Genomic DNA, 17,227 nt, shown 5'->3' with positions numbered 1-17,227 from the left:
TTGAACACTTCCAATCATCTCTAGATCATTATGGTGCCTAATACACTGGAAGTGCTATAAAAGTTGGTATACTATTCAATTTAAGAAATAATGACAATGAAAACATCTATCAATTATTCCATGTTTAGTGGGGTATGATATTTTCCTGAATATTCTTTATCCATGGTTGATTGAATCATGCGTGCACGCACGCACGCACGCGCGCGCACGCGCACACACACACACACACACACACACACACACACACACACACACACGCACACACATGTGCACACATATGATACACATAGCACTCACTTAGGATACACAGTGTTTCTATGTCCCCAGGACTTTGCCTGACTCTTGTTTGCAATCAGTGTCTCCACAGCTGCCATCTCCCTGCTTCCCCAGGAGCTGGTTTGAGGATGCACACCGAGCCATGCTGTACATTCTCTTTTTCTGAGCCTGACTTCTCTGCCTTGCCTCTGTGACACTCATGCTATATTTTATTCCACTGCCTGCTGCTGCATTATATGGCTGTAGACGCTGTGTTGACTCAGTCATTTGCAGTCCCTCTGGGACGAACTGCCAACTACTTTCTCACAGTTAACAGCAGGGATCTTGTCGGAACAGAACAAAACCAAAACCCTGTCAGAACTTCTGATTCTCCTCAAAGGGCAGATTTCTAGAAAGGGAAGTTGCTAAAGAGACTTCTCGCAGGCTGTTGATCAATAATATTGAGACAGTTAGGGCTCACCACAAGGGGAGGGTGAACAAACTTTGGACCCTTGACCTGTCCCTTGTCCATGGACTCTCAGCAGCTTGGTTAAGACATCAGATCAGACCACGAGTCCAGAGTGCCTGAGAGCCTCTTTCTGCCCCATCAGCTAAAACTACCTGAGTTCAATATGGCTACATAAATGACTTCTAGTAGATCTCAAACCCCTCAAAATTAGCTATTACTGAGATAAAACTTGGTCTTATAAAATGTCCTTGGAAAGCTCCCAGAATTTTGTTAGACCAATATCATAGCACCTGCTCTTACTTGACTTAAAACCCTCCAGGACTGGAGGTCACACAGCAGGCCACCATTTCTAGTTTCCCACTAGCTGCAGATAACATCCCTGAGGTGTGGACTGTGACAGTGACATGGGCTAGTTACTCTGCAGGGACTTGAAGCTGCTTTGGCATAAAAATCACAACCAGAGACGACCACTGACTCTTACCTTGGATTTCAAAGACCAGAAAAATGGGAACCCTTTCTTCACAATGTAGCTTAACAGGGACTCTAATACATCTCTGACAGGAATTTACAAATGTGTTCGGGAGAGCCATCATGTTGACAGTGGCGCCCTATGGTGGAATCTGACGGTATGGGCATTGTAGACATTGGCCCAGGTCACAAGTTACAATTAGGACGGCAGCTCATGAGCAGGAGGAGCAGACAGGGATCAAAGATGTGATCAGGCTGTGCACTGACCGTAGGGGCCCTCAGAGTCAGCTCAAGACACCCCAAGACCAAGTTCTCAGCATAAAGATTTATTTGCCCCAGAAGGACAGAGGGCAGGAATAAGAGACAAAGACAGGAGACAGAGGACAAGGGAGAAGTGGGAAGTACAGCACGAATCTTAAAAGGTCTTATTAATAAAAACAAACCCGAGAGCCAGGTGTTGGGGTAAAATCTGAAAGATCAGAGAGACAGAACCAGCCACAGCTAACCTCACCTCGCCAATTCCTCAGCTGATCTCGTTACCTCAAACTGGAAGCCTCTGTGTCCTCATCTGAGTGGATCTCAGCTGAACTGCGGCTCAAAAGCCTAAAAGCTTAACCAGACGTTAGTTCCTGGTTTTCATGCCTTATATACCTTTCTGCTTCCTACCATCACTTTCTGGGATTAAAAGTGTGCGTCACCATGCCTGGCTGTGTCCTTGAACACACAGAGACTCTGCCTGTTGTGTGATTGGATTAAGGGCGTGTGCTACCACCGCCTGACTTCTGTTTTTGGCTGACTATGACCTCTGATCTCCAGACAAACTTTATTTATTAGCATACAAATAAAATACCACATTTCAGCACAAATAAAATATCACCACAGGAAAGGAACAAGGGAGAGCGGGGAGGGGTATTTGTCCTGGGGTGGGACAAAGAACTGCCTCTGGATAAAGAGGAGACAGATGAGACCTGTAGGAAAATTGTGGTTTATAAAGGTACAAGGGGGAAACCCTGTGTTAAGATGAGGTGTCTAATTTTAATTGGGCATGTTCATTAGGTGAGCCAAAGGGGATTTTGGTTGTTGGATGTCAGTACTTTGATAGCTGGACCTTGGTAGTCAGCCTAAGGAGGAGGAAGTGGACAAATAAGGGAATAGCTTGGGGCTAGCTACAGGAATGTAATCTAACAGTTTTTAGCAAGGCAGAGGGGATGGGGGAGAAGGGCAAGGCCTGCCAGAGCCATGCCTGCCACGCTCGAGCTGGCCAGAGTCCCTCACTGACAAAGGGCAGTAGGTTTCTATTTCAAGTGTACAGAGTTGCAAAATCGCCTCTACCATGTGGCCATTGAACACTTTCAGTGTTGCTGGCCAGAAGCTAGATGTTCTTTTTTTTTTTGTTGTTGTTGTTGTTGTTTTTTGTTTTACGAGACAGAGTTTCTCTGTATAGCTTTGTGCCTTTCCTGGATCTCGCTCTGTAGACCAGGTTGGCCTTGAACTCACAAAGATCCACCTGCCTCTGCCTCCTGAGTGCTGGGATTAAAGGCGTGTGCCACCACCGCCTGGTCTAGATGTTCTTTAAGTGTAAGACACACCAGTGAAAAATAAGAACACAGACATTCCTTCATTAATGAGTGTCGCGTGACACGATTTCTGGGGAAATATGAACAAATGTTTATCCCCAGACAAAGAACCAATGATGGACCAAAGTATGGATACCATCAAAGTCCGACTTGATGACCGAATGAGTTTGATTGGGGCTACTTAGAGGAGTGTGGGTGAGGGGTTACTTATTGGCACAGAAATGACTCAGAGATCGGCATCACCAAAGCTCTGAACAGCCTGCAGGCAGCACAACAGGTTGGAAAGTGTCGTTTCTGAGCAACTCGGCTGGTGTCTGCTTCTCAGTTGGACCCAGCCTCTTCTGGGCAGCTCAGCTAGTCTGAGAGTGTCACTGAGCTGTCCTTACGGATTATACATGCCTGGGGAGGAAGGGGCCTAGTGCATCTTGTCAGGACTTCCCAAAGCTCTGAATTGTTTACCTCTCGATCCTAAAGAGTTTCCTTGCAGGATGGAATGTTTTACCTCCCTTTAGAACAGTGGATCTCAACCTGTGGGTCGTGACCCCTGTGGATCACATACCAGATGTTTACATTACCAGTCACAACAGTAGCAAAATTACAGTTATGAAGTAGCAATGAAAATATGAAAATAATGTTATGGTTGGGGGGTCACCACAACATGAGGCACTGTATTAAAGGGTCACAGCATCAGGAAGGTTGAGACCTTAGAGCCTCTTGTTTCACCTCCTAACATCTTATGTCTTAAAGAGCTTCTCTCCAAGACAGGTTTTCCTCTCAGAGGCAATGGCTATATAGCAGTGTTATACTGATGACATATTAGAGCAATGCTTTGCACATATTTAATTAGTTGAAATATCTCATTAGGTTGCCTGCTTGTTTTTACTTTCATTAATGAGACGACTAGAAAAATTTAAATTGCCAGTGTTGATGATATGGCTCGAAGGCTAAAGGTCTTGCCTACAAACCTGAATTTCAGTACCCAGACCCATAGGGTAGGGAAGGGAACCGAATCTGGCAAGTCGTCTTCGCCCACCACATATGCACCCTGGTACTTGTGCACATGTGAGTGCATGCACACACACTAAATAAATACATGTGAAAGATTATAATAGTAAAATAGAACTACCACAAGGATTCTATTTTATTTTATATTAATAACCCTGCTCTATCATTTTTTAGAATTATTCTTTTTAAGCACTGTGTTGTGTATGGGTACTCAGGACCCTGAGCGAATCACTTGAGCTCATGGGTTCAAGACCGCCTAAGAAAAAAACATAAAGACTCTGCTCCCTAATCCTTTTTCCTCTCAGTTACCGCCTTCCCACAAATCTACTGCATATTTAGTTCAGAAGCCCAAGTTGCATGATGGAATGTAGAGACCTATTTCCACAAGGACTGGGTGGGGACTCTCCTAGCCTGGAGACAAAACCTGTCCCACAGCAGATCAGAAAGCCAGAAGGAGCCTTGCTTGGTGGCACAGGCCTGTAAGTCCCAGGACTCAGGAGGTTGAGGCTGGAGGATTGTGAGTTTAGGTCAGCCTTGGCTACATGGGAGTCCCTGGACAGCCAGAGTAACACAGCAAGATCCCATCTTAAAAATATATAAAAAAAAAAGCCAGACAAAGAATTGGTGGGAAGGGCCAGTCTAGCAGCCCCCAACACACACACACACACACACACACACACACACACACACACACACACACACACACACACTCAGAGTTTCTTCCCAACAACATACTGTTCCTGCCTCTGATTCAAGATGTAGTTCTAGGCGGTGGGCTCACCACTGACATGCTCTACCGTCTATTTTCCGTTTGGTGTTCTGTCTTGTATTCTGCAGCCCTGGAAACTTGTTTTCTGGCCACATCATTGACCTTGAATTGTTTCTTTGGCTGTTTCCTTGCGCTGTCTGGACAGGATCTCCCTTCAACATCCATCCTCAGGGCTCCACATCTGGAGGCGGGAAAACCTCCCCCTACAGCGTGGCCTGGCTCTCAGAAGCCCAGGGCTACCCATTGTCATTCCCCCTTCCGTCTCCCCACCCCTTCCTCCCCCCTCCAGCCCTCCCCTTTCCTTCCTCCGCCCCTTTCCCACCACTTTCTCTTTCCCTCATGCCGTCCATTTGCACGACAGGACCCACTCTTTGCTAGGTAAGACATGAAGGACCCTTCTGAGTCGGGAGACACCCGGCTCTCTGCTGCTTCTGGTGGCACATGCTCATGAAGGGTAACCCCCTCTGAGGTGTCTCATGGCAGTTTGGTCTGTCTCTGGCTTCTGCTTACCAGACACTGCTGTTTCTTTGTTTCCTTTTTGACGTCCATCCTTCCTTACATTCCTGCCAACGTGAGCTAACTGCCCTCTGGGAATTATTTTAAAAAGCAGCCTCTCTGCTAGCTAGTTGTCCTGTGACTGGTGGGCTTTGTTCAGGTGGTCAAAAAATCAGGAGACAGCTTCCCCCTTTGCTGGTACATAGTGGGGTGTCTATGGTGGGTGTTACAGGACCAGTCTGGAAAAGCCAGGGACAAGTTTTGTGGGTATCGAAGGCACGGGAAAGAGAAGCAGAGAGTTAACAGCCCTCCCAGTGATACGAGAGGAATGAAGGATGTTGCTTAAGTTCCTTTCCCAGCCTTCTAAAGCAGGCTGACTCACCAGGGGAGAAAGAGAGGCCTTTCCCTGTTCTCTCAGACTTGTGGTTATCTTCAAGAGAAGTTTCCACTCTGGGCTTCAGCATTTCTCACAGGCCTCTAAGGGAAACCAGCTTCACAGCCTTAAGCCTGACTGCTGCTGCTGCTGTGGCAGTTCCTGCCCCCATTTCCTTTCCTTTAATTGATTTATTTAGCCAGTTAGTTATACTTAAAAATTCATTTTTTTTACTGTCACAATATAAAATTTTAAAGAATTTAAAACATTTTTGAGATTATAATTTAATTACAAACCTTTCCATATGCTTTTCCCTACTCTCCTTCAAATTTATGACCTTTTCTCTTCTAACTATTATTGCATGCATACATGTATTTGTATATACATATGTATTCCTAGATATAACCTGTTCAGACCATATAATGTTGCTTGTATGTATGTTTTAGGGCTGACCATTTGTCACTTAACAACAGATTGGTGTGCTCTGCCCCAGGGAACACCACCTCTCCCACTCCCAGCTTCCCTCGGTTGCCTGTAATTCTTTGTGCAGAGCTGAGGACCCATAGGCTTTTCTCCATCCAGTTCGGAGTGTTTGCTGGTGTTCTCCTGGTTCAGCTCACATTTGGGCCATCCTGTTGGTGAGACTTTATGGGTGTAGCTGCTGATATTCCTAGGAGACACAATCTCATAGAAAACTTCCTAATCCTCTGGCTCGTACAGAATTTCTGCCTCCTCTTCCAAAATGTTTCCTAAGTCTTCGATGTGGGGCTGTTTTGTAGATGTGTGCATTGGGACTGGGCTCCAGAACTTGGCATTTTTATTAGTTGTGACTTTCTATAGTGGTCTCCATCTGTTGCGAAAAGTTTCCCTGATGAAGGATGAGGAGGAGTATGCTTATCTGTGGGTACAAGGACAAATGTTTATGAACTATTGGTTGGGATTATGCTGGTTTTAATAAATTAGTAGTTATAAATTCTCTTCCAGTAACCATGATTTCACTAGTGCGGAGTAGTTAGCGAGGTTTCCAGTACCAGGCATTGTTCCTCATTGCCGAGCAGGTCTTAAGTCCAACTGGAGAGCTGTTGGTTACCACCAATGTGCCACCACTGCACCCTCAGGGTTCTTGTGCCATGCTGGGCGTCGATTTGACTCCTAGGCATCACAGCTGGTAAGATTATGGGTTGTCTCCCTCCTTCGGAAGCTTGCACAGGGCCTTCTGGTATCATGACAGCTGGTCCTCAGGGAGGGATGTTCAGGTCAGTTCTAGCTCAGGGGTCTCTTGACTTGGTTTCTGAAGTAGATTGTGTCTTCAGCAATTGGGACTTACCTTCCACCTCTGGGGAAGGAGGGTGGTAACCATGGACAACAGCAATAGGTTGTATGTTTTGGGAGTTTCTTAGATAGCTATGCCCAACAAATCAAAAGAGGGCTTCTAATGTCTGGTATTGAGGTCTTGTTAGGTGATCTTTGGCTGTTTGAGGAAGCATTGCCAGCCCGGATGAGGAAATTTCATTAAAACTATATACATATGTTTATACACAGAATTACATGTATTATAGGTGTTTTTTCATACACAGTTAATAGTATGATTCCTTGTGGTGTTTTCACACATCCTTATTGCCATTTTACCATCTCCTCCTCTTGCACGTACCTCCTCCTTTCCTAAGGCGCCCCTACAGTCCCCAAAGCAAGATTAAAGTACAGGTGGGACCTTAGATGTGACAAAGAGACATGGCGCCCAATGACTGATAGTGGAGAAACATGGCCTTAAAAGAAGAAAACTGCAGAGAGTACTATGAGATTCTATCACCATTTTCAGTCATTCATGATTCAGTCCAGTGGCATTCAATGTTGATTGATTGATTTGTATATGTGCATACGTACCCATGTGATGTGGGCCAGAGGTTAATATTGTCTTCTTCGGGTGCTGACTACTTTCTTCTTTTTTTTTTTTAATTTGGAGAGTGTGTCTCACTGAACCTGTAGCTACGGAATCCAGCAGCCTGACTGGCCAGGGAGCCCTCAGGATCCTCCGGTGCGACTCCTCAGTGCTGGGATTCCAGGCATATGCCTCCGTCTCTGGCGCTTTCAAATGGGTGCTGAAGGGATCCTTATGCGTGCACAGGGAGCACTTTACTGCCTGAGCTGGCTTCCCAGCACCCTCAAATACCCTTTAAAAACAAAAACAAGTCTGGGCATACCTTTAATCCTGGCGATCAGAGCTATATAGGGAGACCCTGTCTCAACAAACAAAAAACAAACAAGACTGAATGTAGGAAATGAACATGAATTATGAAAGGGGTATAAAGCTAATTGTTTTTCTAATTCTAACTCTGTCATAGGGTTTTCATTTGGGGTGGTGAATAAGTATTTGGTTATGGAAGAGCAATACCCAATGTGAAGTTCCATAGCTTTCTTTCCAAATGGCTATTTTAACTGTACATAAGTTCATTGAAATGTATAGTCTTAGGATCTGGTTAATTTCAGCATGTTATTTTATTTTATTTTTTTGCAGTGTTTTTTATAATGAAGTTGAAATATAAAAAAGAGACTCTCCTTGTGTGCAAGGGTCCCTTTGGGCTTTGCAACTGGCAGGGAAACGATCTGCCAAAATACAAGAATGAAACTTGGGACAGCCTGATTTTGGTGCTGGTGCTGGGCAAGAAGTTCTGGAGTCTGACACCAGATCCTTTACTTTAGCCGTATTTAAGCACAGCACAGTCTGGGAGGAAAGTTTTCTGGTAACAATTAACTCAGCCCTGTGAGTACAACAAGCTCAAGACATGTTTACATTGAAGCTCGTTACGAAGTGCGTTGGTGTCATCTGTAAGATGGGTTCTTGTTGACTTAGGAACAATGCTCAAGACAAGGGTCCAGGGAGAATGGCTGAGGTAGATATAATGGCTGGCCCTAGGATACCATAGAAGTCACTTAGGCTGTTGTAAAGTACAAATGGCATCTCTCACAAAGATGAGTTTTATGGCCTAGAAGTCATGCTCAAGGTTTTAAAGGGAACGGATCTGGGGTAAGTAAAACAGAAATTCTGGGAGATATGGGCAGAACCTGCCTCATCAGACAGCAGAGGATCACCAGGTTGTAAGCTACATCCGTTCCCAGCATCCCAGGGGAACAGGTGAAACATCTCTTGCCCTTGAAGGAAGCCTGCGAGTTTAACTTTCCTGGCTTCTCCTGTGCTTACTGTGTGCACAAGCATTTTTTGCCATCTCTATCTTCGTTAGCTTTTCAGATTCCAGAAAGACAGTGAGGGCTTAAGGGAAGAAGGCCACATTAGAGTATTTTATCCTCCTTCAAAGGATGATGCCTGAGACTCAGTATGACTAACCATTTGCATTTGGCGTCGTCAGCTGGATGCCTTTTGGGAGTCACTTACTGAAGTCCTGAAGTGGGTCCTGGTGGCCACCTTTCTTCCCTCTTTCTCACTCTCTCCTCCCTGGGCTCCATGAGGAGACAGGGCTGCTCTGCCATGCCTTCCCCAGAGCGAAGGACTGAAACCAAGAGGAGACTAACTCTTCTCTCCTCAACATTGTTCTCTTGCTGCCATGACAGAAAGGCTAATACAGTTAGTGGTGTGGAATCCCGCCAACAGCAATGAATTGTGATTGTTGCTGTTGTTCAGTACGTTCCCCGATAAAGTTCTTTGGCATGACACCCTCCTGTTGGAGGTAGAGTAATGCAAGGGGCAATGGGAGATGGGAGAGAGGGCGAATCCTCTGGTGATATTTGCTTTGTTGACAATGTCCTTTATCCCTTCAGGGTTAGCAATGAAAGGCAGGATCCTGGACGGTGGCCCTGAATCCTGATTGCCTGTCTGTCCGGGAGACACATGTGGTCAAAGATGAATTTGAGAAAAGTAGCTGCTGGCTTCTGGAACTATGGAAAAGCAGGGCCATCATGAGATGGAAGCCATCCCATTGGGCTGTCACTCCTACATTAAACTGTTGAAGATCAACAGGGAACATCTGGTCACCAACATCCGTAACACTCAGTGTCTGCTGGACAACTTGCTGAAGAATGGCTACTTCTCAGCTGAAGATGCAGAGATCGTGTGTGCTTGTCCCACCAAGCCTGACAAGGTGCAGTGAGGGACGCTGGTGCTGACAGTTACTGACCTGGGTTTCCCCCCTCCTGACCCAGGCGAAGGGAGAATCCGGTATATTGGACCGAGTTTCCCACTGGGGTCTTTGTTTTTGTTGTTGCTATAATCCAACCCCCCCTCAGCTTCTGTAGCACAGGGAGTATTGATTGATTACAGGTGTGCATTCACACTGGGGTCTTCGGGTTGTTTTCAGGCTTGTGCCTCAGCTTAATACAGAAAAGATTGATTATAGATGTGCACTCACGCTGGGGTCTTGGTAGAACATAAATAAATGCCCCAAGTTTGAGCTTCCTGCCCAGTCAGCTTACTTCTGTGTGAGGCTGGAACAAACCCTTCTGTGTCAGCTCCCCTGCTGTGTGTGTCGATACCTAGGCAACTTTAAGGGGGCTTTAAATGAGTAGGTGAGGAAGAGCATGACACCCAGTGCCTCCACACCCCAAGGGCACAGAGGCAAAGAGTCGGGCTAGCCACCCACAAAGCCAGATTTAGAAATGACTGCCTCCCAACGTGGGACCCCACTGAAGACTTTCCCACGCTATAAATGAGGAAGTAAAACAACCCTCGGTTTCCTAAGCTTGGGAGCATCATCTGAGAAATAAAACAGAGTCCCGTAAGTCCCTGGATAGAAAAATGAAGTGCTTATTTGAGATGAGGTAGGGAGGGGCTAAGAGACACCCAAAGAACTTCTGGGGGTGAGTGGGCACAGCACACTGGTATGCTTTGGTTTCCTCTCTTGACCACCACCACCCCTTTCTTGGCTTTTTGAGACAGAATCCCCCTCTGTAGTCTAGGTGGAGCTGAAACTCTGATCCTCCTGCCTCAATCTCCCAAGCTCTGGGACTTAGGTGTGTGCCACGATGTACAGCTCCTGATTGCTTTGCCTGTGTTTTTAATGAAAAGACCATTTTGAACATGTGATTTGATGGGAGTCTGTTACTCTACTGCAGAGTAGCTCAGATACGCTACTTCCTCTTGTCTATAGGGTGACTACCTCCTAGCACACTTGTCCCTGGATGGTAGTGACATGAGATTAGGAGGGAAAGCCAGAGACGCTTCCTGGGCTCTTATTGCCTTAGGGGATGAACTCTTGCTAAAGAGTCCTACTTTGCAGATTCTGTGCTGATTCTTATACTGGATATGTATGCAGGTGGTCAGGTTATTGCTACTGTACTAGCACCTGCAAGCCTAAGCTGAGTGTACCCCGAGATCCTTTTGACAGGAGGATGCCCCTCACACTAGCTCATGCTCTTAATGTTTGTGTCATCCATAGGTCCGAAAAATTCTTGACCTGGTGCAGAGCAAAGGTGAAGAGGTGTCCGAGTTCTTCCTCTACGTGCTCCAGCAGCTCGAGGACGCTTATGTGGACCTCAGGCTGTGGCTATCGGAGATCGGCTTCTCTCCTTCCCAGCTCATTCGGAGCAAAACCATCGTCAATACTGACCCAGGTAGGAGTCAGCCCACGAGGGACTACAGGCAGGGGTGTGAGGGAAGGTCCTGGGCTCACCCTTGGGGCTTACACTGAGCATCTATGACTCAAGGTGCTCACCCTGGGAGCCAGAGGCTACACTGTTTTAGCTCAGCATATTTAGTTGTGATGTTTGAGGCCAGACACAGATCCTCTGCAAATCAGATTAATGTCCAGCCTTGTATTTCCTAACCAAAAGTTTTGTCATACAGTTTTGTCAGATCCTTATTAAAGAACCAAAGAAAGGCTGGGATAATTTCCCTCTATACAAGACTTTCAGTGGGGACTGACTCTGCTATTCAAACAGGCCTGTGGCCTGCGGTGGGGCAGCAGAGCTGGCTGGCCTGGCCCTCAAGTGTGAGTGGCTTCTGTCTCTAGAGTTCAATGACAACATTGTGCAGAGGAACAAGGGAGGCCTGTCCCAGACACTTGACCTGGAGGGGCCCTGCAGCCCTCCAGCTGGCTAAACCTGAAGCCAGCAGAGGGAGGGAAGGCCTGACCCTCAAGCTCTGGGACACTGGCTCTTTGAGGCCCTGGGGGCTTCTGTTAAAGGAGTAAATGCCTTGGCTCAGAGTCTGGGCTGTGGGTTTGTTTGCTTGTGTGCTTGCCTCTCTGTCCCAAGATGCCCTGTTTAACGCATCTACTCCGTGTCCCCTCACCTGGTTGCTGGGAAACACTCCTCCCCGCTCCAGTGAGCAGGTACACCCAGCAGCTGCGACACCAACTGGGCCGCGACTCCAAGTTCATGATGTGCTACGCCCAAAAAGAGGACCTGCTGCTGGAGGAGACCTACATGGACACACTCATGGAGCTAGTAGGCTTCAACAACGAAAACCTGGGCAGCCTGGGAGGCCTGGACTGCCTGCTGGACCACAGCACCGGCATCCTCAATGAGCATGGCGAGACTGTCTTCGTGTTTGGGGACGCGGGAGTGGGCAAGTCCATGCTGCTGCAGCGGCTGCAGAGCCTCTGGGCGTCCGGCAGACTGGCCTCCACAGCCAAGTTCTTCTTCCACTTCCGCTGCCGCATGTTCAGCTGCTTCAAGGAGAGCGACACGCTGAGTCTGCAGGACCTGCTCTTCAAGCACTTCTGCTACCCGGAGCAGGACCCCGAGGAGGTGTTCTCCTTCCTGCAACGCTTTCCCCACACAGCGCTCTTCACTTTCGACGGCTTGGATGAGCTGCACTCGGACTTCGACCTGAGCCGTGTGCCGGACAGCTGCTGCCCCTGGGAGCCGGCACACCCGCTGGTCTTACTGGCCAACCTCCTAAGCGGGAGGCTGCTCAAGGGCGCCGGCAAGCTGCTCACTGCCCGTACAGGCGTGGAGGTCCCCCGCCAGCTTCTGCGCAAAAAGGTGCTGCTCCGGGGCTTCTCCCCCGGCCACCTGCGCGCCTATGCCCGCAGGATGTTCCCCGAGCGCATAGCTCATGAGCATCTGCTGCAGCAGCTGGATGCCAACCCCAACCTCTGCAGCCTGTGCGCCGTGCCGCTCTTCTGCTGGATCATCTTCCGCTGCTTCCAGCATTTCCACACGGCCTTCGAGGGCTCCTCCCAGCTACCAGACTGTGCCGTGACCCTAACCGATGTCTTCCTGCTGGTCACTGAGGTGCATCTGAACAGGACGCAGCCCAGCAGCCTGGTGCAGCGCAATACCCGCAGCCCGGCAGAGACACTGCGCGCAGGCTGGCGCACGCTGCACGCGCTGGGCCAGGTGGCGCACCAAGGCACCGACAAGAGCCTCTTTGTGTTTGGCCAGGAGGAGGTGCAGGCATCTAAGCTGCAGGAAGGGGATCTGCAGCTGGGCTTCCTGCGGCCTCTGCCCGACGTGGGCCCTGAGCAGGGCCAGCAGTCCTATGAATTTTTCCATCTCACGCTCCAGGCTTTCTTCACTGCCTTCTTCCTGGTGGCAGATGACAAAGTGGGCACCCGGGAGTTGTTGAGGTTCTTTCGAGAGTGGACGTCTCCTGGGGAGACATCAAGCATGTCCTGCTATCCGTCCTTCTTCTCCTTTCAGTGCCTGGGTGGCGGTAGCCGGTTGGGCCCTGATCCCTTCAGGAATAAAGACCACTTCCAGTTCACCAACCTCTTTCTGTGTGGGCTGCTGGCCAAAGCCAGACAGAAACTCCTTCGGCAGCTGGTGCCCAAGGCTACCCTGAGGAGGAAGCGCAAGGCCCTATGGGCTCACCTGTTTGCCAGCCTGCGCTCCTACCTGAAGAGTCTGCCCCGGGTCCAGAGCGGAGGCTTTAATCAGGTGCATGCCATGCCCACATTCCTGTGGATGCTGCGCTGCATCTACGAGACACAGAGCCAGAAGGTGGGACGCCTAGCTGCCAGGGGCATCAGTGCCGACTACCTCAAGCTGGCCTTCTGCAATGCTTGCTCTGCGGACTGCAGCGCCCTGTCCTTCGTCCTGAACCATTTCCACAGGCAGCTGGCCCTAGATCTGGACAACAACAACCTCAATGACTATGGAGTGCAGGAGCTGCAGCCTTGCTTCAGCCGCCTCACGGTTATCAGGTGAGGCTGCCAGCTGAAATGGGTGAGGGGGACAGACAGACAGGCTTGGGGCCACAGGACTGGTAACAGGGGTCAGGATTCTTGGTTCGCCCATTACACAGGGACTCAACCTTTCTGTCTGGGGGTGCGGTAGGAGAGGCATGGAGTAAAGTGAGTCAGTCAGGTGACCAGTTCAGCTTCAGCTGGGTGTTTTATAACCAACTGTGTAATCTTGGGGAGCCCCGGGGGCAGGGCGGAGAGCTGTTATTGTCCTAGCATGGCCAAGCCAACAGCAGTGTGTACTGAAAGTGAGCGAAATGCATTAGGGTTGTAGCCCAGCCTAATGCTCTTTTTCCCATAAGGCAGGGGCTGCTATTGCCTTAGAACAATAATGCGCATTTAGGCAAATAGGAAGTGAGGCACAGAGAAGTTAATGAATTGCTGCAGGCCCCACAGCTGAGATGTGGTGTAACCAGAAGGGGAAGACCAGCCCTTGAAGATAAGTCTGAGGCTCAGAAATTCTGCCACAGTTTGGCTCATCATTCAGTTCTGCAGAACAGTGGGGATCTGGAGCTCAATCTCAGGCCTGGAAACCAGAGTGAAAATCGTATGTGGACTTGGGGTATACGAAGCTAAAGGTGGCAGCCTAGAACTAAAGGCCAGCATCTGTCCTCTGGGCTGTAAGTCGGCCACTCTCCTTGGCGATCTCCACCCAGCATTGCTCAGTGCCCGTTCTGTAAGCGGGAACTGAGCAGCAGAGGGGAATCCTGCCCTGTCTGGCTGTTCCCCACCCCAGCAAAGGAAAAGGCAGCTTATAGGAAAGCAGGGCTTATGGGCGACCGGATGGAAGTACCTTAAGTTCCTTGAGGACATCAGGTAGGATTAATTGCAATAAAGAGTTTGAGAAAACATCAAATTTGGGAAGTTTACATATGTTATATCTCTCTGGAGCAAAGCCTAGGAGTAGACAATTAAAGAATGATATGTTGTCTGTCTGATCAGAACCCAGGCTCACTTTTGTTTTACCTGGCTTCTATATCCTGACCCAATATGGTTGCCCAAGATAGCTCCAGACAACTCCTTAGTATTGTAGCCAGAAGCAATCAAAAGAAGGACATGTCCTATTTTTTTTTAAATTTTTTTCTTCAATTAAGGTTTGAACTGGAGGCATCATACATGCCACATAGGCACTCTCCTATTGAACACCCCTAACAGTTTTTAAAAGCTATTGCCAACGATACAACTTCTTAGATTTCTTTAGGCAGGACTGATTTGGATATGCCAAGCTGGAAAAGAGGAGGGGAGAACAGGGGATTGTATTGCTAAGAACACACAGATACCGGAAGCTCCTGCCATGTCGGGATTGAATGAAAAAATGAAAAAGGGAGGCAGGCCATGGCTGCTCCCAGGTATGGTAGAGAAGAAGGTTTATTGTAGATGTGAGGGAAAGCATAGCCCAAGGCAGAAACGTCTAGGAGAGTTCAGAGTGGACATGAGCAGCAGATCAAGCCAGGCCATGTGAGGAGGGAGGTGAGGAGAGCCAGGAGACCAAGAGGCCAGAAGGACAACATTGGTAAAAACATACTGGCATAGCCAAATGGCCAAATTATATAGGGAAGAACAGCTAGGGGAAGAGCTGGAAAGTTCAGGGCAGGGGCAGGGTAAGCCAGCCAGGAGGACCCTATAACAGGTAGGGACTGAGGGGTGCTGGGAGGACCTGGCAGCCAGGGTTCACTTTGATATGTTAATAGGCATCTCAGCCATGGGTCCCAGGTTTGAGACCTAACAAAGATGGCTGTGCAGTGTGTACCTTGTGCTTGCATCCAGTCTGATACTGTAGGGGACGGGTCCTGAGAGGCTGCCCTTATCTTTTTGATGTGGCTAAATAAAACGAAGCTTTTTCTGTTCTCTTTTTAATTGCCATGGATGTCACCTTTGGGGTCAAACCTAGTCCGTGGCTTGTGCTTGTAAATAAAGTTTTATTGGAGAGCAGCCACACCTGTCATCTACTTCTCGGTTGTTTCACACTGTATGGTTGAGCAGATATGCTTGGCCCGGCACAGCCTTCGCCATTTTCCAGCTGGTCTTAGCGTAGAAAGTCTGCTCACCGCCCCCCCCCCCCCCCAAATCCGGTCCCCTCTTGGGAGTCCTGCTCTGATCTTGTCTCTCAACTGCTTCCTTTCTTCAAGGTCAAGGTAGCTTGTTACAGGATTGCTTGGGGTGGAAAGAGAAAGAGAAAAGGGGGAGAGGGGGAGGGGAGCAAAGAAGGGTATTGGTAGCTCAGTGGCACACTTGCCTAGCATGCTGCAAGCCCCGGGTTCTACCCCTGGAGATTTGTATGCATTATTTATCCAATAGATACATTCACGCAGGCACATTTTGCTCATGAGAGCTCTTGTCTCTTGCTGGTTCAGAAATTTTCCTGGAGAATTTTTCAGTCTGTGGCTGGCCCTTGACCGACAGGGAACCAGTCCCAGAGGCCCCATTTTCCTGTTCTTCTGTATGCCTGTTCCCTGCCTGGCCTGTACAGGCAGCGTTTGCGTTGGGAGAAGCTGGAGTGCGTTGCTGCCAAGTCCCACCCTTTCCCAGAAAGCTCCTGGTTTCTCTTGAGATTTCCAACACAGAGCTGCTTCAAAAGAGCAGTTTCCGTGGGTAGCAGGATGCCAGGCCTCATCCTGCATTTGAGGTGGGTCCGTTCTAGTGGGGACTGTCCTGTCCCGTATTTTGCAAGTTATCTCATGTCCTGACTCCACTCTTAAAATGCAAGGATACCCCCAGTGGCAGTGATCCCTAAAGGCAGTCCCTTACATTTCAGACCCCATGACCTCTCTGTGCACAAAGGATGGAGAAGCCAAATGCAGGATGTTGGAGGGAGCTGGAAGTAGCTGGCTGTGGGTGCCCTTCTTAGCCTCTGTGACCCTTCTGCTTCAGGGCTAGACTGCAGCCCTGTTGCTGGCCCTGGCCATAGGCAGCTGAATTCTGAGGCTGAATTCTCCCTTGGAAGTTCCTCTGCCCTGACTGGCAGTTGTTTTTTGCTGTTGTGTTTTAGACTCAGTGTCAATCAGATCACGGACACAGGGGCCAAGGTGTTGTGTGAAGGACTGACCAAGTACAGAATCGTGACATTTCTGGGGTAAGTCTTGCTTGAGGATATTGGGCCTGTGACCTTATCATAGTTCTGAGTAGCAGAAAATCGACAGCCATGTGGTCCACTGGTGACAGAAACCGTGGCTGGTGCTGGCATCCTCCAGCCACAGCCTCCCACATGCTGGTGTTACAGGCATGCACCACCACACATGGCTCTAGGTTCTGGTCTAGGCTCAACTGGTATCTAGGTAGAACTGGAGCTATTCACAAACACTTGTGGGGCCCCAGCTTCCTTACCTGTAAAAACTGGACCCCATCCAGGCAAGCTATTTTGGAGGATATGAAGAGAAAGGATGTGGGGATAGGTTTGGTAGATGTTAAAATACCTGTTAATACATTAGACTTGACTACTTTGGGTCTACTCCTAGGTCCAGGGCAGGGGCATATATGTGTTGAATAGTAGTGACACAGCCAGAGGGGTCCTAGGCAGTACCTTCCTCAAATACTTCAATAGCGCTGCAGAAAAATAAGTGAATACTCAAACCAGGTAGGCTTAAGTAAAGACCACGCATAGACCCAAATCGGTTGCTAAATCAGTTACAAAGAGCTTCGAGTTTTGGAGTTTGAGGTGAGGGCAAGTGGCCCCATGAC

At 48.6% G+C, this 17,227-nt stretch overlaps 1 protein-coding gene across 1 annotated transcript in view; it reads left to right on the top strand.

Moving 5' to 3' along the window:
* Positions 1-17,227, top strand: part of Nod1 (nucleotide binding oligomerization domain containing 1) — a 51,833-nt gene that overhangs the window by 19,955 nt on the left and 14,651 nt on the right. The window contains exons 2-5 of the mRNA XM_059257876.1: positions 9,186-9,505; positions 10,799-10,973; positions 11,686-13,510; positions 16,539-16,622. Of these exons, the coding sequence (XP_059113859.1) occupies positions 9,305-9,505; positions 10,799-10,973; positions 11,686-13,510; positions 16,539-16,622 (2,285 nt within the window). The 5' untranslated portion in view covers positions 9,186-9,304. The remainder of the gene's footprint in view (positions 1-9,185; positions 9,506-10,798; positions 10,974-11,685; positions 13,511-16,538; positions 16,623-17,227) is intronic.

This window comes from Peromyscus eremicus, chromosome 3 (assembly GCF_949786415.1).
Source record: "Peromyscus eremicus chromosome 3, PerEre_H2_v1, whole genome shotgun sequence".
Classification (NCBI taxonomy): domain Eukaryota; kingdom Metazoa; phylum Chordata; class Mammalia; order Rodentia; family Cricetidae; genus Peromyscus; species Peromyscus eremicus.
Note: the sequence above shows the minus strand (reverse complement) of the source record. Positions and strands in the feature narration are given on the sequence as shown.